Here is a 27349-nt window from a genome sequence, read left to right as displayed (position 1 = left end):
CGACATTCCTCTCTGTGCACGAACCCTTTCATATGGTAATTAAACATCAAAACACCCGCGGCTTATAGACCGGTGCGGCTTATAGAAGAAAAAAATAGTCAATTTTGGTCCCGCGGCTTATACACCGGTGCGTCTTATAGTCCGGAATTTACGGTACATGCTTTTCTCAAAAAGTGCACAATTATTCTGCTAATCCGCTCTACTAATAACTAATCATCTCACCTGCATATTTCCTGACCAGGCCACACATGAACTTGCGCTCCACATTGAGGTTAAAGATGTTGTCTAACACCTCCATGGCTCGCTTCTCCATTGCTGAAAAGAGGAACGCCTGGCCTGAGGGGAGGTGAGCGACCACCTCTGCTCCACGTGGTTCTTCTTTTCTAGAGCACAGATCTTTCTCTGCGCCCTAATACACACCCGCACACACACAGACACAACATATGAAAGACATGTTACAATGATTCCATGAAGTCATTTATGCAAGAGGCCATTCTTATAGCACACTCTTAAATGTCCATGCCTGTCTACCTATCTACCCCACACCCAACTGGGCAGTGGTATTCCTGGCTGCTAAAATCACAGCAAAATGATTACTTTAATTTGTTTTGACATTATGACGCCTACTTTTCCGTTCTCGAGATCAAATCCACAACTTGAGCTCCTCCTTGAGATGTTGTAAGTTGCCATCTAAGAAAAGAGAGAAGTAAAAAAGGGGTGGGGGGGGGTATAGCATAGGTTTACTGCAAAACCAAGGAGGCAAGAAAATCTTCAAGCAATGGGTCTTCGGAAAAAACTTTTTTAATAGTCTAAATTGTTGTTGTTAACATCGATGTGTTATATAAAAAAAAAAAAAAAAATTACATTACATTTTTATATAACCCAATAAAGCATTGACTTACTGTCCCCTCTGAAACTGGTAGAGATTTTCGACATAAGTCTCCTCCCAGGAAAAGGAAACCTCTTGCTTCTTCAGAGAAGCCTCCAGATCCTTCCCCCAACTCCTGATGTCTTCAACAGTGGTACCTTGAAAATAGCATGTAAAAACAAAACATAGATTAGCTTAGTGTTTCTCCAACAGTGGTGGTTAGAGGTCAATGGTTCAATTATTAGATAAAAAAAAAAAAGGCAAACTTTAAATGAAAAACCATGGAAAAAGGATACGGATGCTGAGACAAGGATTGAGACGCAAGGAGTTCTCCTACCTACTGTATCAATGACTGCACGGTGTATGGGGGCTCTGATATTAAACATGTTTAATCTCCATAGAACTGTATTCAAGGTAATAGATCATATGTAAGGGTTCATGCGCGATGAAGTGTCCATTCTCAGAAATTAATGGACAATGCAGAGGCGCAGTCCATTAATTTCTGATAATGGACACCTCCAAGTGCATTAACCCGCTTATACCATAGTCACTAACCAAAGAAACAAAACAAGTCCATTCATTTCATTCATTCATTTTCATGCATTTTGCAATCTAAATCTAGTTGTCATAACTTTGAGAACCGGAGACAAAATCCCCTAGGCTGCTCAAGATTTTCACAGGATGAAATAGACTCAGACGGCCGCAGCATGTGGCTGATCGCTCATAGGCTACAGTATCAGTAAGTTCATAGGGGCAGTCGGCATCCTGTGGAATGCAGCCTTTTAGGCTAAGATAATTCAGATTTTCGTTTGTTTATGACAGGTGACTGCTTCCTTGTTGTTGTTATGGTTGCGCTCGAGCGCTTCGGTCAGCTGACAAATGTAAACGTCAGATCTCCGTAAATGCCCGTCATTTTGATCAACTGAGCACACAAGGGTAACCCAAATGGTTACTTTGACCTTTTTTTTCTTCTAAATTTATGAAAGTGACATATTAACACTGAACGGTGGTATAGAGCTCAAACGGCTCTGCTGAGGACATGGCACATGGATATGAATTGTGAACAGACGTTTGCCAGGACTTAGCTAGGTTTACATTATAACAAAATAATGGACACGCTACAGCAAATCAGAATCGAGTATTCACCCAGACCATGGTATAAGCTGGCTTATGTCTTACTCTAGATAAAGTGTGTTAATACTAGTACGGGTCGATAAAGCAAAAATATCATCACAGTATTTGTCTTAGTTCTGAAAATATAACAGAATTTGGAATTATTTAGTTATCCAGTGCTTTTAAATATGCCAAATGTTGTTAGTCAGTGAGTAAGTGAACACTCAAGAGGTTATGAAGGTGCTCCTTGCAAGCAGTTAATTCATATTAGAACACGGCTCTCTCGAATACTCGATTCTGATTGGTCAATCAACAATATTCACCGGTCATTATTTCTCGACGACCGACCGCTGCTCTGCCACACCTGGTATTAATCAGTTGATAAGAGCCTTTTGTCAGCAACCACTAGCCTACTAATTAGGCCAACCAGTTGCAGCTGTGGTGTCTTGTGTGCCAATTACGAATGAAACCACTTTGTGTTGAAAACGCTATTAAAATATTTGAATAATTATTTTTGTCAGATTATTGAATGATTTAGTTGTAGGCCGTGTTCTAAGCGGGATAATGTATACTGAGCCAGTATCAACAGCCAGGGTTTTTCTGCATCTAGAGCAAATGTACATATTTATTCACAATAATCTTCAGGACTGTTGATGGGAGATTTGATACAGGAATCAACGCCTATAGGCTTGCCTGGGGAAGTAAAGTGCCACATCAGTAAATACCGCAACTCGCCCGTAGGTGCATATACAGTATACAGTATACGGCACTTTCTTGATATTATAGGGCTTTGTTTATATGACAGCTTATTTTACTAGTGGTCATCAATTAGCTATTCATCTCTGTACTAGTAAAAGACTCTCCCACCTTTCGCTCAAACAGAGAAGTCCCCTTAGCGCATGTTGAGGGAAGCAACTGTAACTTCATCGTGGCTAAACAGGTTTCAACAAGCACGCTATTGCAAAAGTTAGTGAGTTAACAAACCCCCACCCATAGTACTGTAGGAAACTCAAAAACATTTTTTATAGGGGTAAGTAAAAGAAACACTCAGGGAAAGTTGATTTCTAACCAAATACAAGTAGAGAGAATATCCCTTGTCCCATCGGATTACTTACTGTCAGTGTTGGGGGTAACTCATTACAAAAGTAACATATTACATGTAATATATTACTTTTAGCAGTAACTCAGTAATATAACTTATTACTTATAGGATTTCAGTAGTATTATACCAGTTACTTTGTCAAGTAACTCAAGTTACAATTTGAGTTACATTTGATTCAATCAAAGCACATATTTAAAAAAAGATACAATCATTTCCTAATCAAACTGTGTTTTTATGCAAAAAACCACTATAGATGATAATAACAAAGGAAAAGAATAAAATTTAGAATTTTGCATTGTTTACACTGACTTCAAGGCGGTTGAAATTATTTTTCGGGATGGTTCCGGGGCAGCGATGTCATTCTGCTACTGCTGTTATTTTGGTGAAAGTAATGCAAAAGTAGTGTAATAAGTAACAAGTTACTCTACACAGAAAGTAATATTGTAAAGTAACTTATTACTTTCAAATGAAAGTAACTAGTAATATGTAGTCTATTACATTTTGAAAGTAACTGCCCAACACTGCTTACTGTAACTGTGTTACAACTGTGTTAACCCTCTAGCTCCTATGCACTTTCATCCTTATGCACTTTTATCTCTTCTCTCTTCTATCTTGCTATCCTCCTATTCTTCTCATCCGCACGTCTATTGTCTGTAAATATGTTCTAATTTAATTGCCGTTTATACATTTTTTCGTTTAAAACTTTTATTAATTTTTTCTTGTTATTGCTGTACTGTTTTAACCTGGTTGTATGTCGCTTTGGATAAAGGCGTCTGCCAAATATAAATAAAGTAAAGTAAAAGTAAAGTAACTAACCCCTCTTAATCTACCCCCCCCCCCACCCAAAAAAATTGAAGAAAAAAACTCTGAAAAACGAATGCTACTCTTACTAATGCTACTTTCTTGCTTCAAAAGTGGAACTGTTGTAGATGGTGTTGCATAGCAGAATGTGATATTGTAAGTCGCTTTGGATAAAAGCATTTGCTAAATGACATAATGTAAATGAGAGAACATGTTACGGAGTACAGGAGTATACAGTATATCAAACCAAAAATGAATTGCCATGTAAAAAGACACCCATAGAAGTACAGTGTGAAGATAATAATTGCATGACAATAATTAACACAAAATGAAGACATAGTTTAAATACCTGGCAAAGACTTCATGAGGTTTGTCAACTCTTTCTTTGACTCCTCCTTTATTTTCTCGGCCTTCAGAAGTCGCTGAGGAATGCCTGTTACTACAAAAAGAGAAATACAGTGCTAAGATTTAACCAAAGACAGAGGCTGGATTATTGACTTTTCTATGTAGAGCAGTGGTTCCCAAAGCGGGGTACGCATATGTAGAGCTACTACAGGGGGTACTTGAGAGCAAGGGGGGAAATTATTGGCAAATTCACTTTCCCATATCTTCGGGACACTTTCAGTCTCATTATCCAAATCCCCATAAGTATTCCGACAGCTTTCCTAGGGCCCAAACGGTTACGGTAATTTAACTTATTTTGGATTTTTACACTGAAGCTGTTCCAAATGCATCGCTTGGCCCCTGTTGAATCTCTGCTTAAAGAAACGTAGTCTTTTTTTCAGAGATGTGTTGACACTGCTTATAAATGCATCCCTGAGGCATTTTTTCGGCATTTTAGAAATTTATTTTCAGTAGTTCTTACATCAGCCCATAATGGATTTAATTCACAGTTCCAAAAAGCTTTACCTTTTAGTTGATGTCCTAGACTTGTAGGTAAGCCAGAAGTCTTAGTGGAAGAGTGTCTATCTATCTCTGCATAGAGAACACTGCACAGTGAACTGTAGCAGAGATCCACATCCTCCTGATTATCCCAACAACCCATATGTCTGATAATTTCTAGTAAAACAGTGCAACACAACTCTGATGAAAGAAAGTTATCAGGGAAGACTCTAGGTCGCCTACTTTTATTTAGATCAACTGGGGGCTGAACTGTAGGGTACCTTTGAGCATTGGCTTTAAATTTAGGAAATGGTCAGGCACTTTACACCGATCCCCCAAGTCCCTTCCCCGTGCAGCGCCTTCGGGTGATAGGTAGCATGAAAAAGTAACAAAAAAATATTGTGAAACTCGGTGTTCAAATCTTAAAGCAAAAATATCATCTACTGCCTTATCAACAATGTTAACCTTGAAATACTGAAGTAACTCATCCTTAACAAAAATACCAACCCCACCCTAGGCTTTAATATGCAGATTCCTATTTTGTCAAGTCCAGCCGTCCAAAGCAATTATAGTGTGTATCACACACACACACACACACACACACACACACACACACACACACACACACACACACACACACACACAACTCACTTTGCTTCTGTTGCACTTTGGCAGAGTAGTGCAGGAGAGCATCTGTAAGGAGGTCTGTGCGATGAGATGGGGTCATCTCCTTTGTGATTTTTCCAAATTTTCGCAGGTAGGACCACAAGCGCTCACTCTGCTCCCCATCAGCCAGTCCTGTTCCCTTGTGGAATCGAGTGTTGAACTGGAACTGTAAACACGACATAAAACATCTGTAAAATATTAATCATGCTTAGTTGGTGTATTCATGTCCTCCTCAACGACTTGCCCGATCATGATCAGGAAATTTCAGGGAGCCAACACGGCATAGTTAGAGACATGGATCAAGGTTAATTACTGTTACAACTATGAAGAAATTATGATGAGAACTAGCAGGCTCACAGACAATTAAAAAGAGAGAGGCTTGAATGTGTGAACACTTCTCAACTGTGCTGTGGTCTCTTACCTTCTCTTATGCAATACAGCAAAAAAAAAGTACTGTGGAGACACAATGCTACCCTAAATTCAAGCACCTTCAATGTCTATTTCCACAAACTTTTAAGGCATAGATTTCAATGATTTTAAGGACCCGTGGGGACCCCGAGTCTAGTGCGGTAGTTTTTTGTACTTATTAAAGCACAGTCTATGGAAAATAGACTGTGCATCAGGCTCAACTAGCAAACATCTACTTTCTGATCCAGGTAGAAAATGTTCCTAACCTGACATGCAAGATTGTGCCCATAAGAATGGAACACTGACCTTGTTGTTCATCAGGTCAGGATAGTGGCGCTAAAGAAATGGCAGAAAAAGTAAAGAAAACACAACTTTAATTCATAACTACACATAGTCAATTGACTGATCCCACACCCTCTTGACCCCAGCAAAGACATTTTTGACTTATCCCCCAGCTCTGTAACAAAAACAAGGTTGCATTTGGTTCCAGGTAAAATGCTTTATTACCTGCTTCCATCAAATCAAGGGGGAAATCCGGAAGTAGGACACAGACAGACAGAGGCAGACAGACAGTCAGTTACAGATAAGCAGGCAGACAGAGAGACAGACACAGACAGAGGGAGAGAGACAGACCGAGACAGACACACAGAGATAGAGACAGACAGAGATGCAGAAATTAGATGGATATATAGATAGATAGATATAGATGCAATGATTTTAAAACCTTTCACATTTGCTCTGCAATAGTACCGTAACTTAAATATGTAGTGTTACCTGTAGGTGGGGTTTGAGTTTGCACGCGATGTCGTACATGAAAACCATTTTCAGCTGGCGCTCCTCCTGCTCTCTACTGAATTCCTTCAGCAAGAGGACAGCATTTGACAGTCTGAAGAAATTAAGCAAAAAGAGTTAGATTCACACTGCTCCTAGTTCTAGGAAGGTTCCTAGTAGAGGATGGGTCAAATGCAGAGGATGAATTTCCCCATGGGGATAAATAAAGGATAACTTAACTTAAATCAAATAAATGATGTATTTAAGCATATATTTAGCATTAGTTCTTGCAAAAATCAAATACCTTTCTCCAGATTTCAAGTTTAGAAACTTGACTGGATGCTCATGCCTGCAGGTGAGCCCGAATACGCCAGTTTCATCCAGCTTTTTGAACCTGACTCTTGACCGGATTGCACTCCCAGCATGGAATCCAGGACACCCCCCCTTTGAGGGGAAAAGACAGAATCCTTTCATCACTAAGCATGTTACATTGATTTGACATGAGTAACAAAGCAGATCGCTTTCTTAAAACTATCACATGTAGGTGGAATTCTTCTCTCAAATGAAACTATAGTCCTACCTCTGGTTGAGGGTTTGCATGTTCAACAAAACTGTCCACTTCACTCTGATTGAGGAAAAATCTATCTTCATGTTTTGGAGGCTCAAAACTTTCCCCTGACGACTTTTTCCGTGGAAGTCCAAACAGCGCGTCGGCAGCCACACAGAGGGTTCCATTTTCCTAATATAATACAAGCAATGATTAAATATACGCACATGAAATAATAATGCACATCCAGACATGCCATAACAATTATTACTGTACCTTTGGACACATGGGACAGCTGGCTCCATCAGTCAGTCTTGGTGCCAAAACAGAGCAGGCCATCTGCTGGAACTGCCAGTGCCTGAACTCTTCATAGCATTCCTTCACCAAAATGCTATACAGTTCAAGCAGCTAAAACGCAACAAAATAGGAATTTGAAGATTAATAAGATGCCAATAATGTGAGCCCTGCTAATGTGGTAGAAAAGGAATTCCATATTCATAACATAAGATCCACCTGAGTTGAAGGAAAGGCTTCCTGGATCGCTGAAATGATTCCCCTCATGGAGACCCCACATTCCAGTTGGAGAAGAGAAATTAGTCTCATCAGACTCAAGGATATGGCTGTTTGTGGGCGTCTGGGTGAAGCTGGCCACAACCCCAAACGGATAGGAGTTGCATGTTCTGATTCGCACATACAGAATGTGCAAACAACAACATGCATTCTTGCTGCAACAAAAAGGATTTTACAAATGATTAATCTTTCAGGGTGTTGAGGCAGGCTCACAGCCCTATACTGTAAGCCACCGAGGTGCTTGAATTACCGGGTTGAGTTGTGGCTGACTCGCTAGCTGTGCTGATGTTAATATATACGATAACATTGCACTGAGTGCTGTATAAGAACGACGAAGAAGGCTTGTCCTTGATGTTCGGAACCCATCCATTTATTCCATTTCACCGATATGAATACAGCAAAGTTCTTTTCTACAGAAAGCAAATGTAGCACAAACATTACCGGCACGAGAGCACGCAGTGCGGTAAAAACCGTTCGCCCTTCCGGGTTCAAACACCTAACGACACCCAGTGGAAAGAGCGTCCCCCAGCAGCAGCACGTTGGGACGGTCCTGCAGCTCGCTAAGCGTGGCTGCGTGCTGCAGAGCGCCCTCCCGCTTGTTGAAGGTGTGGATCAGCTGACCTTTGAAGGCTCGCAGTATCCCCTTAACAACAAGACAGTGTTCAGTTAGGGTTGCTGTATTCATCCTCTCTTCTGGGTTGTAGATGTGGATTATGATCAGGTGGATACCTCTCATAGTATCTACACATCTACACCAATATTATTTAAAAAATCCTGGAGCTGTGCCTGTTCCTTTCATTTTATTGCCCAAAATTGTAGTTTGAACTACCAGCAAGCCACTACAAAATGTAGTTAAACTACATAGTTCAACTACATGTAGTTCACTACTCCCCAACACTGGTTATTAGTACTTATGTTTTGTTGCAGCCTGGAAAGTGAGTTTTTCTTAGATATTGATCAATCTGATTAACCTGCACAGATATATTATGGTCATCAGGCTGTCACTGGTCTATGGGCATACCGGGTGATCTCTAGTATCTATGTATTTATTACACAAAACATTTCATATTATGAAGTGCACAAACACTCACGCTGTGGTCAAAGTCCATGTAGTTGGAGATGATGCGGACGTTGGGGTGGAAGACGTGGTTCTGGCCGATCACCTCCTCCAGGATGTCACCTACGCCGGCCGAGAAGATCAACAGAGGAACCTGGTGCTCGGCCAAACGGTCAAAGAACACCTTATGACCTTCCCTGAAGACAGACACACACAAACACACCTCATTAGACACCTGAACCAATGGGCTGGATTTTGAAATCTGCAGGTTTTTTCAACTACTTCACACATCTCAAATATATTTGATGTGCTGTTGTTTTTAAACATATAATAGTAAAGGGCAGCGAAGGAACCATCTGATAAATGAGACCAAATCTCCACAAAACCATTGGTTAAAAACATCTGCAGATCTTTGTGAGGGATTTTGAGTAGTTAGTTTCTTCTATGAATCTAGATATTAAAGTTTGCGTCATCTGAATTCAACATTAGCTATCATATCCAAGCGAACACTTTTCTATAGTGTGAAAATATGCCATGCTGTTCATTTGACTGAAGTGCAGCTCTAACTTTATCCACCGCGATTTATTTATCCAAGTCAAATTAGGGTTAGGGTTATTTAACCCTTTATCCACCGTGATTAGAAACTGTCTTGCAACCAGTCACAGCCATGACAACAGCTCTATTGAACTGCTATTTTAATGTTTTCATCACAGCCTCAGATTTGCAAGAGTTTTCTTTGTGCAGAGGGCTACAACATTGGCAACAATGGGCAAACAAATGTCCTATTGTTTAGCTTTATGTCTGGAGACAATCATGTGGTGGCTTGAGGAAAATGTCAAATGTCCAAAACTCGACTGTAGAGACATTTGTAGACATTATTGCCAAGCTCATATTTGTCTCTGGGACAGGGTCTTTGTAAATGTGTCCTGTGAGCTGTGTGGACCTGAGCATAGCGCTGGAGTCCTTGACGGCCTGGGGTAGCATGTCCTTCCTGATCTTCTGCTGGATCAACAGCTCATGCACTTTAGTCCACCTGTAGAGAACAGTACAAGACCAGCCGTGACTTAAATTCCTTTTCAGTTCAGTCCCACAGGAAGTGGAAGTTTCTCCAAAATTCAAACACTGAAAAAATACTTTTGGAATGAGAATGTTATCATCTGACTAATTGCAGCAATTGAGAATGCATGCTCTAGCATTAGAAAATTAAGTCGTTTCTATTTATGTTTCTAAAACATATCAATTGGGTTAGGGTATGGTCGTGGTTAAGAAAACCCTAATCTTAAGCACATCTATGTTACTTGCTGCATGTTCTGTGTGTTTGAGCTGGGCTGTAGTCCAGTGGTGAAAGACAATGCCTTCCAACCCAAAGGTTTGTGGTTTGAATCCCGGTACGGACACTAAAACCTTTTCAAGTCTTTCATTGGGAAAGCCATAACAAAACCGCCTAGAGATCCATTGTAAGTTACCTAGGCTGATGGTCTAGGGGTTAAGGCAGTCACCTTAACAACCGCATTGTATGCGGAGAAGTGCAGGTTCGATTCCTGCAGGGGATTTGAAGTCGTCTCCCCACCCCTCTCCTCCCCCTCCTCCTCCCTCCCCATCCCCTCCCTCCTCCTCTCCTCCCTCCTCCTCCTCCTCTCATCCCTCTCATCCCCCCACCCCTCCCCTCCCTCTCCTCCTCCCCCATCCCATCCCCCCACCCCTCTCCTGGCCTCCCTCCCCCCCATCCCCCCACCCCCATCCCATCCCCCCACCCCTCCCTCCCCCCCTCCCTCCTCTGCCATCTCCCGGTCTCCTTCCTTCACCGTGTTCTCACTCAACCACTCTCACCATCTCTGCAGGGACTGTGCCCGCTCCCCTCTCTCCTCTGCGGGTCAGTCCCTGCAGAGATGGTAGTAGAGTGGTTGAGTGGGAACAGGGTGAGAGGAAGGAGGCCGGGAGATACATAGAGAGATGGCAGAGGAGGGCATTTTGTTGACGGGGGGGTGGACAGGTTGGTTGGGGGGGGAGGAGAAAGAGATGATGGTGGTGTTGGACTGTTAATTGTTCTTCCGCTTGCCAGCCTTTACTTGTCCTCTCTCTTGCCTCGTGCCATGTCTCCTGCCTTGTCCTCTCTCTCCCGCCTCTCCCTGTCCTCTCTCCTGCCTTGTCCTCTCTCCTCTCCCTGTCCTCTCTCCTGCCTTGTCCTCTCTCCTCTCTCCTGCCTTGTCCTCTCTCCTGCCTTGTCCTCTCTCCTCTCTTCTCCCTGTCCTCTCTCCTGCCTTGTCCTCTCTCCTGCCTTGAAGTCCTCTCTCCTGCCTTGTCCTCTCTCCTCTCTCCTCTCCCTGTCCTCTCTCCTGCCTTGTCCTCTCTCCTGCCTTGTCCTCTCTCCTCTCCCTGTCCTCTCTGCCTTGTCCTCTCTCCTGCCTTGGCCTCTCTCCTGCCTCGTCCTCTCTCTCACCCCCCACAATGGATCTCTAGGCAGTTTTGTTATGGCTTTCCCCAACAAACGACTCGAAAAGGTTTTATTGTCCTTAATAACAGATCTCTATTCAAAACTTGACAAGACAAAACTGAACTAAACCAAACACATACAGTAGGCTAAGCCCCTGCAAATGGGTCCAGTTACAGTATGTAGGCAGCAGTCCTGGTGGCAAGTAGTTTAACCCCTCAAAAATTGGTTTTACAGTTTTTCACAATTGTTTAAACACATTAGACACAATGTGCACAACCTGAAACTGAACATGCAAAGGCATAATTCTACTGATAAAGCATTCATATAGTGTTTTCCATTCTGCACACCAGTGTTCAATGGGTGCTTAGAAATGTCTACTCATATGATGTATGTGTTTGTCATTTGAAAAGAAAATACAATTTAGTGAAGAGTTAACACTGTTTTGAGGGCAAAGTGTGCTTTTGCAAGAGAAGTGTAGGATTTTGCATTTTGTGCGTGAGTTTTGAGATTTGTGTTTCGGGTTTTGAGAAAGTGAGGTAGTCTATCAGGAAATGTGTTTAAGCAATTGTGAAAAACTGTAATCAATTAAACCCCCCTACTGAATCACACTCGGCATGTTCCACTGTAGTCCGGGAGCCAAAGGCTGTTTTTTTTGATGAATCTTGTTTCGTCTGATAAAGTTTTTTTCTCTGCTGATTCTTGTACCTTGGGGGTACCTATTCAAAATACAGGAGGGTGCCCGGTGAGCACCCTTGAGCATTTTTAGATATTAACCCCTTAAGTTCCAAAATCCCATAAAAATCGGCATTTATGAGATTTCATGCAAAATCAAATGCCTCAAATTTGCTTTCTCCAATGTTTATTCATAAAGGAGCTAGGATGTCATGTATAATGTAGCCTATTTGATTCCCGCGCCATGTGCCCCCCCCCCACCCCCAATAAAAACATGAAATAAGCAGATGACTTTTAGTCTGATAAATCACTCCCAGGTGTTGAAGTGGTGCATGTTTGCACAAGTCAGACCCTTCTCCCCCACTCCCCTCTCTCTGGCACTGTGTGTGTGTGTGTGTGTGTGTGTGTGTGTGTGTGTCTGTGTGTGTGTGTGTGTGCATGTGCGCGACTGTGTGGGTGTGTGCATGTTTCACTGGCTTTGAGCTGCGACACTTTCTGTCTCCACTCTCAATTCCTTGTACAGCCGGGGGGAGGGGTCTAGGTGCACTGCTCAAATCCTGTGTGCACATCTCGGCAGGGGAGTTTCTAGGGAGTGGCCAGGGGTGGCACTGGCCACCCCTGAAATCTAATTGGCCACCCCAAAATCCTGAGGATGCTGGCATCTGTGGCCAACAATACTGTCTTTCAGAGGCTGTAGTGGGCTTATTTTTAAGCTAGAGTGAAGTTAGGCTAAATTTTGGTGAGGGAAAACTTTCTACATCCTTCCTAAATGCCACAATCAGTGCTACCCTTTCTTGAGTCTGTGCCCCACTTGGGCCACCCCAATGGCTGGGACACTGCATCTCGCCTCACACACATCTCGCCTCAAACAGACACACGTCACTTATAGATGCAGCTGTGCCGCTTAAAACGTCTTGGGGGGAGAGATATAACGGTATGAAAATTTCACATCATGATTATCGTGACTAAAATTATCACGATTATTGTATTATCACTGTATTCATAAAGAAAATGCTGAAAATGTTCAAAAAGTACTGAGAGACTCACTGAAATCATTTTACAACATTTTATACTGAAAACTCAGATCCAAAAAGGATTGATACACTCACTGAAATCATTTCTCAAAGGCTGCACGTTTGCATCTGGGAGACTGTTGCCAACTTTGGTTGATGATGGACAGTATTTACCATGTTTTTCAAAGCACTGTAATCACGGTACCACGGTAATCACGGTACCACAGTTTTAATGATAATGAAAATTTTAAACGGTACAGTTATTGTAAGGAATTGTATCACGGTTATCATTAAACCGGTTATCGTTACATCCCTACTTGGGAGTATGCACACATTGATGAGTTTTGTTGGGGCTATATGTTCACTGATGGCTGATAGTGGGCTCTCTGGAGTTCCGGTAAGAAATTTCCAGAAAGCAGCCTTGGATCAGATTATGAGTCAGACCAGAACAGCCAGACTTTGGGTTTAGGTCTTGGTGAAACCAATGATGCTGATGATGTCATACATCTGGGCTGAACGTGAGGGTGACTGGCTTCTCCATCTGACCACATTCCAGAAGATGCTTACCTACTACTTTGCAGCTGGCCATGTCAACCATATCAGGTATGGCCATACTACAGTATCTTCATTCCATGGAGAAGCTTTCTCCACAAAGCAATTTTCTCCAGGAGCAGCATGTGATGCGACACATTAGTGGAATATGGAATGGCCTGTGGAGCAACCAGTTCATAGAGTCCACTTTCATGAGGTACGGCCACAGTGATGGAGGGATCATTGGATTACCGTGAAGCCATAGGCACTGAAGATATGGGCCCTGAGCCACCACATATGCTGCAAGATTGTGTCAGACATGAAGGAGATAGAAGAGGATAAGACAGATAGGTTCATCTCTATCACAAGGTGGAGGCTAAAGCCATGGGTTAAGCACATGCCAAAGTCAAGGACTTTGTCAGAAACTGGAAACCTGCCTCCATCCATTGGATCCCAATGAACACCCAGGGGAAAGCATCATGAACATCAAGATCACCCTACCAACTGTCTATTGTAGACAGTGCCATAAAGATTGAGGATGGTCTGCATTTATATAGCGCTTTTATCCAAAGCGCTTTACAATGAGTAGATAGTCTACATTCACCCATTCATACACCAATGGCGGCAGGCTGCCACGCAGGGTGCCTACACACCATCGGGAGCAATTTGGGGTTAAGTGTCTTGCCCAAGGACACAACGACAGCAGCTGGGAGGGAGCGGGGATCGAACCGCCAACCCTTGCGTCATTGGCCGACCCGCTCTACCTCCTGAGCTAAAGCCGTCCCCAATGTTAGGAGGCAATGTTAGAAGATGTTGAGAAGACCTGGTCAGAGGGATCTTACAACACCATCTCAAACAAAGTCTCACCATCTCAAACAAAGTGAAGACAATGACAACAACCAAATCAATCCAAGTTGGCATCTCCACAATTTATGACCTAAATGCCATCGATTCAAGGGTAATCACACTGTTGTCTAGTGACCATGAAGTTGACATGAAGGATGTCCTCGCCTATGAGCTGGCACCAGTCCCAACTGCCATGTTTACCGAGGACGGAATGTGAATTTGTAAATCCAAGTCTACACTGAAGAAGTCACTCCAAGTCAAAATCTCCAGGAGGAATGCCAGTGTTGCAGATGTCACTGTCATTGATGGATCAGCCCTTCTTTGGACCATCCACTGGCCAGCTGATGCTGATTTCATCAAAAATGTTATGACACGGCTGACTTTATATCTATCAGACAGTGACGTCTACCTCATCTTAGACATGTGCTATGATTACAGTATCAAGTCCATCACCTGAGATGTCACAGAGACAGAGCTCAGCTAGAAACACCATCCCTTAGCTCTTATGTGAGCTGACCCAAGATCGGCTTTTCCATCTACAAGTTGGTGGTGACAGGGGAGGAGCCATGTGACAGGGGAGGAGCCATGCCCCATTGAGATCAGGTTGGAAGAAAGAAGGAGCCGATATGATCTACAAACTCAGCAGGAGGAAGCTGACACCATCATTGTCCAAAAGGTCCGGTGTGCTGGAGAAGCACATCAAATCTCAGTGGTTTCTGATGACTTCCCATCTCTGCTCATTAGTCAACTATAACTGACCACACAACCAAATTATATGATGATAAGAAAATGAAAACATTAGCCCACTGGTGACGGGCGCACCTGCACATACACATTCCTTTCTGTGCTGCGCCTTTGAAGAATATTGTTCTCATAATTTTGTGTAGGTTAAATAGAAGGCTTGCAGTCACGTAATGGAGGAGTAGCCTACAGAGTAAAGAAAAACTTCAACAATCGATCAATATCAGCTATAGCCTATTTCACCTGTATCTTTTGATTGACATTAAATGCATTAAAATGGCACTATACTATGATCAGTGATATCTGTCCATGCGCAGACCCGCCGCACGTCTCATTAAATCACAATTGTAACAGGAACCAAATCAATATCTGCCGTGCATATAGGCTATATTTTCTATAACAACTCAAATCACATGAAACGTTGCTGCCCTTGCTGCTGCGCATATAGGAATACAATTTAAATCAGGCTCTCAATATCTCACCAGATATGACGGTCGTGTGATAAAAAGTTGCTGTTTTATTTCAAACAAACTAAGTTGTGTATAAAATGATAAAAGGCTGGACTGGGTGGGGGAGGGCAGAGAGAAAATAATCTAAATGTCAGGGAGGGCAGTGGATTTAAAAAATATATATATCATATTTTACCCCACCCCACGTAAATATCAGACAGTCCCTTATTTCTATTGGTCTGTCTCGAATCCTTACCATTCCACCATGAGTGGCAGCTTCTCCTCAGCAGTCCGGCTAGCATCAATCTCTATAGGATAGTAGGTGTTCAGCAGCTCCTTCATCTGCAACGTAGAAGGAGCAGACACACATACCATAACATAGAGACACCCCAACACACATACCATAACATAGAGACACCGCAACACACATACCATAACATAGAGACACCCCAACTTGCAGTCACTTCCTGTATTTGTGCCATGGAGGTTTCGCCACTGTCACGCCCCCTTAGGAGACTGGTCAGCCAATAATTGACAGACAGCCAATCGCAAGCCGAGAACCACGCCCATTTAGGAGACCAGAAGAGTTCAATTTCTTACAATAGAGAGGGTTTGTAAGAGGAAAAGTGAATGGGGTTTTAGAATGGGGATTTCACTTAAATGCATAAAGTCTGTGGTTAACAAAGGTTTATAGGAACGCAAATCTGGGTTCAGCAGGATAATCTTCACAAATGTTAATAACTTTTATGACTTTTGGAAAGTAAATTAATTTTTTTAAACACCTTATTTAGAAAACGCTTCACAAGGCATAAAAGTGATTGTTTGAAGATTATCCTGCTGAACCCAAATTCACGTTCCCAACTTCCCATAAACTTTTTTTATGCATTTAAGTGAAATCCCCATTCTAAAACCCCATAGACCTTTCCCCTGATGAACCAAAATGGCGGCGATTTCTGGTTAAGCCTACACAAATACGTCATCCCTGCGGTACTCTATTGGCGGAGCCTGGAGTGGGGTGTCTCTAATATTAATTGAAAGGTTTCTGCACAGACTTAACAGTCATACATGTAGGTGCAGGATGAGAGTCAAACACAGGGAATCCTATTGTGGCAAAAGCACACCTGTGTCTGCGCTCAGATCCCGGCGCAAAACTGGATGGTATTGTGGCCAAAGTGCAAAATGACACTTGCGTGAGGCAGACGATAGCATAAGATGCAGGGAAGATAGCATAAGATTAAGAGGCGCGCAAACCAGTGCGATAGCACCTGTACGACGATAGGGCCCAGCGGATATAGCACAACAACCAATCAAACAACCAGAGGTACTACGGAGGAAGTGTAAAATAGACCTATTATTTTTTAAATTGTGTATAATAATGAATGCTTCCTTACCTTTCTAGTGCAGTCTTCATTAATCAACAACCGGTTATCCAGGATGTCTGGAAAAATACAAGGAAAAAAGGTTTGAAGCAGTTTCAAACTTGTCATCACCAAACAGTTTGGACAAGATGCTTCTGATGACAATAAGCCTGTGTGCTTACTGTGGGTGGTGGCTCTCTTCCCATTGTGGGCAAATCTGGTGAGGGTCATGTCGAAGTCAGAGATTACCTGAGGAAATAGGACTATTTAGAGGAGAATAGTCTGACTCACTGTACTACACTACTCAGTCAGCACACACACAAGTTAGTTTTGTTTGGTCCAAACCATATAGTCAGGGTTCCTACACATTTTCCATTTCAAAATGCCATTCTTTTCCAGACTAAAATTTCCAGACTTCTCTGTCAGACCATATTTGACATCTGAGTACACAAGGGTGTACCCATAGTAAACCAATGGCCAGACCTCAATTTGGAGGTTTTGGGTTTGAGCCTCAGTGAAAGCTTGGACTTGGATGAACTTCTCAAGTGAAGACTCAAAAGCTCTGACAGAGACTTGTGAGACTTGTGAAACAGCTCTGAACAATAACAGCATGCCCTGAGGACCGTTCATTTCTTCTCAGCACACACAGTCCATTCAGTCACCTGCAGACTGCCTGCACCGGCTCGTTGCATGGCCTGGATCGTCTCCTCCACTCGGCTGCGCTCCCTCATCAGCACTGAACACTTGGCCAGCTCTGGGACCTGTGTGCAGAGGGAAGAGTTCACTCTTACAGCATCCTGCCCCATACTAGTGAGGAAGAGAGCAAAGGCTAGTAAGCAGAGGAAGGGGGAAGAGCAGGAGAGGGGTACAAAAGGAGGCTCCAAGGGGGCTAGCAGTTATGTGCCTATTCATATCACATTACTTAATTGCACAGTCTGTGAAGTGTGAAGTAGACTAAAAATAAAAATGTGTGTTTCAGACATGTGGACAACACATTATGGGCTCTATTCAGACATCATCTTTCTTAACCACCACATTTACACCTCTGTTTGTTGCAGTAGGCAAAGTAAACATTGTAGGTTTGTGACTTACTACTGTAGTATTAGTTTCCCCCAGAACACTGATACACAAAAAATAAAAGATTCCTGTATGATTTATTTTCCAAAATGAGGCCACTGGTTGAACCCTGGCCTATGGCTTATTAACAGATTATTAAAATGCATCGTGAGATGTAACAACATAGATTTTTAAAATATACAAGGCAACAGTAAACATGTCACACATACACAATGCGCGTGCACGCACGCAGGTACCTGTCCATAGTTGGCCACAGCACAGAAGAACTGTAGTTCTAGATAAAGTCTTCCTGGATCTCTGTTGAACAACCACCACAAACAACTGGACAGATTCTATAGACAGAGGGAGGGAGGGGGAGAGAGAGAGAGAGAGAGAGAGAGAGACATTCAGAAATCCATACATGTTGCAGTGTTTCCCATATAAAGTTCATACTGTAAGTAACTTTCTCTGTTATTCCTGCTGAGATCAGAGCTTCTAACTTCCAGTTAGCCATCTGCTAACTTGAATGAGTATAAATAATGAAATCATGTGCGGCTCTTCTAGACTTTCCAAATGTTATCGGAGCAAATTGATCAAATTCTGATACTGAAACAAGTCATTTCCTGGAGGTTGTGTTGTGTGACGCTCTAAAACAATTCATCCACTGTTTTACAGCCATGACAGTAGGCTACGGCTAGGCTTTGTCTTCACTTATAACCAAATCTACATGTGCATACGTCAGCGACAGCTAGTACTATCAAATTTCAATGCAATTTCAACCAATAATATCATGACATGACAGCTGTCAATCAATCTTCATGGCTAGAAGAAAATTCCAAGCAATGTCCTCATTTCATGTAGATGAGGGACATGTGATTGGCTCATTAACTCGCATTCCAGGAATATCGCCATTTACCGCAGTTCGTGGCCCGCTTCAAGACCAGTGCCTGCTCTCTCCGCCTGGAGGCAGCCAACCACCCAGTCCTCTGCAGCTCAGTGCAGTGAAGCAGCCAGGGAGTACGCAGTCCAAGGGGCTGTATTAACATTATATTGTGTTTGTACATAGACCGTTATAGAGAGGCAAAGTGACCGCCTACTTCCTGCTTCAGCACTGTACCAGAGATTTTCATCTGCCATTCACTTTCCCATACACATTTCGTAAAATGCGTATAAAAATAGTTTTACTGGTTCAAACTAGTGTCCTCTAGAGAGAGAGTGGCATCAGCGGAGGACCAAAATGCGAGACTCATTAGCCAATGAACAGCCAGGAATGGGTCTTACGCTACTTTTGCATGCTGCTAAAATAAAGCTGATAATGTACAATTTGATTCAAGGGGGGAAAACCCTTTCTGAGTAGCTACAACACAAACTGTCTATTTTGCTGCAACTCGACAGTGCTGCTTAATCCAGGACCTTACTTCCTGGAACTCTTCAGAGTAAAAAACTGGTCCATTGGAGTGAATGGAGATGTCGGGACTCTTCTATCTACATGGCTCTGGTTCAAACCAAACGGTACAGATATATTTAGAGACAGGAGAGATCGCATAACATTTCACTGGGACCAAAGCGTAAAAAAAAAGCGGGTTTAAAGAAAATATTTTTTCGATGTTTTTTTTGGTCCGAGTGAAATGGTCTATGGTCTCTCCCGATTATAGCGTTAGCTGAACCGTTTGGTTCGACAAAGTAAAACTATTTTATAAGCATTTTTACGAAATGTCTATGGGAAAATAAATGGTGGATGAAAATCTCTGGTACAGTGCTGAAGCAGGAAGTGACGTTCCACTTTGCCTCTCTATGAAATGTGAGCGGTAGGTTTCAGATTTGTCTGATAGAACACATCAGCGGACTGCTGTCTCCCTCTCCTCAGAGGCTCGGGCAGGGCAGCACCCAGTCCCTTACCGCAGACACGCCCATTTTTCAACGGTCAAATCACACTCCTCCACACTCTACTGTGTATATCCCACACTCCTCCACACTCTACTGTGTATATCCTGTTTCACTCAGAATACATCACCATATGGAGTCACGTACTGTGCAAATGGCACATTCGCTGCCAGAACGGGGAGACAAAGGTTCTGCACTACAAAAGTGACGCACTATAGCTTTAATGAAAGTGTTATATGAACTACAACGACCATGATTCAAATGATATCATCTAGGGGTGCACCGATCACGTTTTTTGTCACCGATCGCCTATGGGAAATATCTGCCCAACCGATCATCGACCGATCACCGATTACCGATCACCGATATATAAACTCCTCAAAGAAAGTTTGGAAAGGTTATTTTAGGTTGATTATTTGATCGCATATTTGAGGTCAAAATCGGCCGATACAGATTGCTTGCCGATCGATCGGTGCACCCCTAATATCATCCAGTGTGAAGCTTATCGATTAACATTAATTAGCAATTAATTTTAGACCCTGCATTAGTGCCTGAAATCCCCCCCCCCCCCCCCCCCTGCCAGTAACTTGGCAACCTGTGGGAGCTGAAACAAGTGAGCAGCACATTTGGATGTGACATGCTGTCCTTCTGTACACCTGCCAGGATCATTCACATGCGTCTGATATCTGGATTGTGTCTACATCTGATTTAGCCGGATTACCTTTTCACTCACTGCTTTTGGTACTTGAACTCTGTCTTACATAAACAGTTAAACATAAACAGTCTCTCTTACTCTGTCTCTCTCTCTCTCTAACTCTGTCTCTCTCTCTCTCTCTCTCTCTCTCTCTCTCTCTCTCTCTCTCTCTCTCTCTCAAACACACACACACACTCTTGAACATTAATAACAGTATTGTATCCGCACCGCTAGCAGGCTGACAAATAGCAGCAGACACAGCAGTACGTGTCGGACTGTCTGTTTGTCGTCGTGGGTCGGAGGCCCAGGTGGCGGCAGGTTCAGCGGCTGCTCTGGAGAGGTGATGCTCTGCTGCTGCCCGTCACACAGCACCCCACTGTGGCCTGGAGGGGAACAGAAACATTCACAGTCAAGCTGGTGAATGTTCCCACCACACAAGGCAATATAATACTCCAAAGACATATAATCAACAGCCTAAAGCACAAGGACTGGGACTGAGCTGAAGCTGGTCTTCTCTACTTTTTTCTCTCTCTCTCTCTCACTGTTCTCATGGTTTATCTCACTGTTCCAAGAAGTTTGCTTTTGACTGTGAGGCAAAATAAAAGTGTATTCAGTAGGGATGCACCGATCCACATTTTTCACTTCCGATTCGATTCCGATACCTGAATTTGGATATCTGCCGATACCGATATTATTCCGATACCGTTATTCTTCTTGAATATACAGCATAGGCAAAGATTTGGCCAATTAAAAGATTTTTTTTTTTAAATATACCTTGCAAAAAGCAGACAAAATTAAGAAAATATACAAGGCAAAGAAGGATACCATTATACATGGGCAAATTACGGCCAGCGCCCCCGCGCTGGAATTGCAAAAAACAACAAAACAAAAATTCCAATCCAATTCCGATCCGTGAATTATGTTGGTATCGATATTGGATCGGCCCCATCCCTACTTAGGAAGCTTTGTGAAGAACAGCCTCAAATCTGATGGCCAGTGCTGCCTCACAGTGAGCTAATCCCCCCCAAGTCAACCTGTAACTGAGCCATGTAAGCCTGATTCCTCCCTCACCTCTGAGGAAGTAGAGGAGGATCTCTTTGAGCATGGCTTTGTGGATCTCTGGGTGAGTGATGGAGTTCAGCAGCTTCCTCTTTTCCTCACTGGCGAAGATGAGCTGCCCCAGCTTCTGCCTGTCGATCTCCCCGCTCTCCAGCAGGATCTCTGGGCCGAAGTGGTCGACGATGCGGCAGTAGGCAGCACTGTGGGGCTCCACCACTGTTACCGAGGCACAGGCAGTGAGAAGTTGGTGCTTAACAAATGCCACTTGACATCATACATGTCACATAATTACACACTAACTAAACCCAACCTCCCAACTCAAGGTAAACTGCTGTACTGTTGTACTGTCTTGTCTTCTTAATCACCTAATGTCTAGTTTTAACACTGCCCAATTGTCCTATGTCTTTTTGCTGTTATGTTGTATTGCACACTAGAGATGTAACGGTATGAAAATTTCACATCACGATTATCGTGACCAAAATTATCACGGTTATCGTCATTATCGAGACTCACTGAAATCATTTTACGACGTTTTATATTGAAAACTCAGACCCAAAAAGGAGTGATAAACTCACTGAAATCATTTCTCCAAGGCTGCACATTTGCATCTGGGAGAAGGTTGCCAACTTTGGTTGATAATGGACAGTATTTACCATGTTTTTCAACACACTGTAATCACGGTACCACGGTTTTAACGATAATGAAAATTTGAAACGGTACGGTATCATAAGGAATTTTATCATGGTTATCATTAAAACCGGTTATCGTTACATCCCTATTTTATCCCTATATTATATATATTCTCTATTAGTGTTGTCACGGTTTTCGGTACTTCGGTACTAAAGGCTGAATTATGCTCACCCTGCCATGAAGGGCGCGGGGGTGGAGCGAGGGCCGGGCGCGTCAAATGACGTAAATTTGTTGGGCGTGGTTATTTGCTAGCTCCGTCTGGCGCTCGCCTTGTGCCTGATTTTTTTTCTAACAGCGCGAGCAGCGCACGGCTTCTCTCCAAACATGTCCGCTTTCAAGCCACTGAACCCTGAACACTGAGCTGTGTTTTCGCCACATTTCTTGACCCATGTGGTAGGCTATAAACTTTGATTTGCAACTGTTCGTTTTTAGTAATTTCACCAAGTAAATGTGTTGTGTTGAGAGCATTATTGAGAGAGATTAAAAGCAGCACAGAGTAGGCTATCAGGGCTGAGAAGTAAAACGGCTTTCAGTAAAAACAAGTTTGGTGATTTGATTCCTTCATGTGCTGATGTGCGGTCGTTTGAGAGTGAAAGCGCACTCAGTACTGCACATAATAGCGTTTCATTGCGACTTTTCACGGGCTGTTCTCACCATTGTACAATACATGCTGATCACTTTCTGAGTATAATGGCATCTGCCCCAGCGCGAGGTCTGCACGGAGACTCGCAGGGCCCCACCCCACGGAGCTTTGCTCGAGTATAAGAGCACCTTTAGTCAGTACTACATTGTTTTCGGTACTTCGGTACCTGTTTTTGCATGGTACCGAGCGTATCGTTTTGTTTTTTTAATTCAATAAACAATACTTGAGGGCTACATGCCACTGGTGTTGCACTGTCTGCTCTCACTGCCATACAGAGTTGAATATAAGAAGTAAGCAGAAGCACATTGTTTTGTTTTAAAGTTGAAGGCTACATGCCATTTGTTCATTGGAAATGGTTGCATACTTTAATAAAAGAGAATATGTTGAAGAAATATCAGTCTGTTTTTTTTACCGTGGTACCGAAATTGGTACCGAGTACCGTGGAAATTCACTAGTACCGGTACCGACTACTGAATTATTGGTACCGTGACAACACTAATTCTCTACAGTATCTCTATACAGTATATTCATTCTGTGAACCGGAAGAGGTTGCACTGGAAAGGACCGGCAGAGAGAGAGGGCATGGCCTAAAGGACCAGCAGAGAGAGAGGGAGTGGCCTACCTTTCCTGGCCACCACATCAGCATCAATGATGGGGCATCCGAGCTCCCGCAGCATTGAAGACACTGTGCTCTTCCCTGAGGCGATACCGCCGGTCAGTCCCACCAAAAACATCTGGAGGCAAAGGTCAAAGGTCAGGATGTTACCAGAATCACTATCCATATTTACGGTCGGTGGTTCAAAGCCAAAGCCACACAAAAAACTGGAAAAATATTGTCTAATTTGTTGTATTATTAAAAACATAATAGCCTCAACCTGAGAGAGAAAAAAGTCAGAGCATGGTTAACTTGAACAGATTAAAAATACCTGCATACAAGAAAAATACACATCTGCAGATTAACAGGTTGTGCATTTGATGTATATAAAAAAAATAGATCCACACATAATAGTGTCTATTAAAAGCAAATGAAAGGGGATACATTTACAAAAACAGAGTATGGGAAATAAGTAAAAAATCTGTGCAAAAGGGTCTGTTGTACTGCTGTGGTAAGGCTTTAATAATAAGAAGATATAAAACAAGAGCGGCTCAAAGCCATATATAACTTAATTGGGGGCTAGTGGACTGGACTGGTACATTAATTTCTAGAACATCTAGTTAGATGACATGATACTGCAGCTAGCCGAGGAGCTGAGACCTGTGTTGGAGAGACCGACTAGGCGACACGGGGCTCTTGCACTTTTTTTTGCGAAGGGAGATTTTCAAACTGAAGTGGCCGACATATCCAAAATATCTCAACCTGCTATGTCACGTAATTTAACTGAGGTAGCAACAGCCATCAGCAATTTGGCTCCTCGGTACATACAGTTTCCAAGGGGGGAGGAACAACAACACACATCGTTAGCCTACTAGCGCTCCTACTTCCCCCGCGAGTTGAGAAAGGAGGAGGTGTCTGTTGCTAGTGGTTGCTAGGGTAACAGACAGAAAAGTTGATAACCGATGCTGGATGAGTATTTAGGATTTCCTAACAAGACATAAGATAGGATTTAGCAAGATAAGATAGGATTCCTAAAGTTAGTTAGGATTTGCTTCTGTAATACCAAATCAGAAAAAATCCTACCTTAAACTAGTCCTATCCTAACTTAAGACATAAGATAGGGAGTTTCTGTAATGTGGCCCCTGTAGTATAACTATTTATTTTCTTTTCATTATCCCCCCCCCCCCCCCCCCCCCTTCCCCGAGCATTTATCCGTGTCACAAGAGCATATAGTATAGCGGATTAGCACCCAAAAATAAGAGAATTGTGCACTTTTGGAATACCATAAGGACTATTTTCTGATGTGGAGGGAAGTCAGATTTGACCTCAAATCCAAGATGGCTGGCATTTCCCCAAGTCTTATGTACAAATGTGCAAGTGTGCACTTCTTCAAAGAAGCATGAACTGTCCCACATAGTGAGTGAATACCATAAGGTTTATTGACAGATATGGAGGGAAGTCAGATTTGACCTCAAATCCCAGATGGACGCCATTTTCCCAATTTACATTAGATTTGGGAAAATGGTAGCCATCTTGTTTTTTTTTGGTCAAATCTTACTTCCCTCCATCTTACTGACCCTTATGGTCACTTAGTATGTGAGAAATGTCATGCTTCTTTGAAGAAGTGCACAATTGTTATAAGCACATTTGTACATTAATCTTGGGGAAATGGCAGCCAACTTGGATTTGAGGTCAAATCTGACTTCCTTCCACATCTGAAAATAAACCTTAGTGTTCATTCACTTTGTGAGAGAGTTCGTGCTTTTCTCAAAAAATGTACAATTGTTATAAGCAGATTTGTACATTTTACACCAGAAAATGGTGGCCATCTTGGAGTTGAGGTCAAATCAGACTTCCCTCCACATCTGAAAATAATCCTTGTGGTATTCACTCACTATGTGAGGAATTACCGTAAATTCCGGACTATAAGCCGCGGCTTTTTTCCCGTTTTTTGGCCCCTGCGGCTTATATAACGGTGCGTCTTATCTATGGATTTTTTCAGAAAAAAAAAAAAAAAAAAAAAAAACTCTCTTTTTTAGCACTCTTTCTAACTATAAATCCACTTCTGTTTTAATTTCCTCTCTTGCCCTCTTTTCACCACACCGCGGACACTGTGTGCACTGTAAAAATAAACAACGGTGGTGTTGTGTTATGTTGTTTTGTTGAAATGTTACGGTAATACGGTAAATGGGAGCTTCCTCAAACAGCCATCTCTTTCCCGACAATACCCTCTGTGCGTGACCACTTACATATGGTAATTACGGTAAGCAAACGGCCACAAGCCCATCAACTCCCTCCCCCGACTACCAGGAGAAAATCACAAACTTCGGGGAATTCACACAAAGGAAGATCAAGGAATATTCCATCGAACCGGAGCAGATCATAAATATGGATGAAGTGCCTTTGACGTTCGACCTGCCACTCACTCGGACTGTTAACAAGAAGCGCCCTGGAGGATTCTTTCACCAAAAAAAAGCTTTGCTCGTTCTCGACAGCATGAGAACGAGCAGTAGATGATCATGAGGTGGTTTTTCAGACGTGTCGATATAGCAGTTTATCGCAAAAGTGTAATGGAAACACATTTTTCGCATTTGCACGTCATGTGACCCATATTATCCCTTGGAAAAGGAGCGGAAAATAAGTTTGGTAAGTAAGGTTCGATAGCCGTGTCAAAACCTCCGCAGCAAGTGGAAAACTTTGAAGCAACGCTACCTAGCAGAAAGACGAGTGTTGTGCAAAAGCGTAGCCGGGCAAATTAGATAATGTTTGGCAGAAATCGGTCCATGGTGACAGCAGGCTGCCTGTGTGCGCGCATTTGGCACAGCGGCGAGATGAGAGGATGAAAAGCACACACTGGTGCGGTGGTGCTGTCTGAAGTGAATACAGTGACTGTGAGTAGGCTAATACATTGCACACGTTTCAGGTGCAATTATAGAACCAAATCAGCCTTTTCCCCCCTCCATCTCTAAATCGGACCAGTTGTAGGCTATTAGGCTACCTTTTTTCCTCTGCCTGTCGCGCTGACTGCATTCACGCAGCCAGCAACATTTTGCGACTCATTTTCTTTTGAATTGATAATCAGGCTCGTTTATATGCATTGTAACTTCATGTTGGGATTTCCATTGACCATTGGTTGGATTTGAGCATGCAGGGGACGGGATATGGGGCAGATCCCCGTGCGTAATCACTGTGGCAGCTGCTGCAACGGGGAATCACTCAAACGCAACTTCAATGGAAACGCCTACAAGTCGCAATTGTACATTGTCGAAGTTGTAGAAATATCGCAATTCTTTTGCGAAAAACTGTAATGGAAACACAGCTATAGATGAAGAGGAGTTCGTTGGTTTTGAGTGACAATGAAGGAGAGAGGAGAGTGGTTGACGAAGCCACCCTGAACCTGTTCGTTTCCGACACTGAAGATGAGGACTTTGGTGGTTTCAGTACGCAGGAAGAAGAGGAAGACGAGCATTAGTGACTTGACTTCTCTGGTTACAGGTTTGCTGCACATATAGCCTATTGTTGTGTGATTTTGTCTGGGGATTAGTGACCTGACTTTTGTTTTGTTTTGTTGAAATGTTAATAAATGGGAGCTTCCCCAAACAGCCATCGCTTTCCCGACATTCCTCTCTGTGCACGAACCCTTTCATATGGTAATTAAACATCAAAACACCCGCGGCTTATAGACCGGTGCGGCTTATAGAAGAAAAAAATAGTCAATTTTGGTCCCGCGGCTTATACACCGGTGCGTCTTATAGTCCGGAATTTACGGTACATGCTTTTCTCAAAAAGTGCACAATTATTCTGCTAATCCGCTCTACTAATAACTAATCATCTCACCTGCATATTTCCTGACCAGGCCACACATGAACTTGCGCTCCACATTGAGGTTAAAGATGTTG

At 42.8% G+C, this 27349-nt stretch overlaps 2 protein-coding genes across 2 annotated transcripts in view; both read right to left on the bottom strand.

Moving 5' to 3' along the window:
• The window catches only part of LOC310771002 (uncharacterized protein), a 72411-nt gene extending 45114 nt beyond the window's left edge, over nucleotides 1-27297 (bottom strand). The window contains exons 1-4 of the mRNA XM_083663689.1: nucleotides 27288-27297; nucleotides 23478-23589; nucleotides 21535-21738; nucleotides 20692-20846 (exon numbers count right to left, since the gene is read on the bottom strand). Coding sequence (XP_083519815.1) covers nucleotides 20692-20846; nucleotides 21535-21738; nucleotides 23478-23589; nucleotides 27288-27293 — 477 coding nt within the window. The 5' untranslated portion in view covers nucleotides 27294-27297. The remainder of the gene's footprint in view (nucleotides 1-20691; nucleotides 20847-21534; nucleotides 21739-23477; nucleotides 23590-27287) is intronic.
• LOC310771004 (uncharacterized protein) lies at nucleotides 903-7681 on the bottom strand. The gene is made up of 10 exons (XM_083663691.1): nucleotides 7672-7681; nucleotides 7435-7566; nucleotides 7192-7350; nucleotides 6916-7055; nucleotides 6615-6726; nucleotides 6147-6176; nucleotides 5418-5598; nucleotides 4234-4323; nucleotides 3393-3454; nucleotides 903-1026 (listed from the first exon to the last, which is right to left on the bottom strand). The coding sequence occupies exons 2-9, from the start codon at nucleotides 7495-7497 to the stop codon at nucleotides 3441-3443; spliced, it is 789 nt and encodes a 262-aa protein (XP_083519817.1). The 5' UTR covers nucleotides 7498-7566; nucleotides 7672-7681; the 3' UTR covers nucleotides 903-1026; nucleotides 3393-3440.
• Nucleotides 27298-27349: the final 52 nt, after the last annotated feature.

The sequence above is a fragment of the Poromitra crassiceps genome (genome assembly GCF_964638095.1).
Source record: "Poromitra crassiceps genome assembly, contig: HAP1_SCAFFOLD_297, whole genome shotgun sequence".
Taxonomy (NCBI): domain Eukaryota; kingdom Metazoa; phylum Chordata; class Actinopteri; order Beryciformes; family Melamphaidae; genus Poromitra; species Poromitra crassiceps.
The sequence above is the reverse complement of the archived record's forward strand: the minus strand, read 5'-3'. Positions and strand labels throughout refer to the sequence as shown.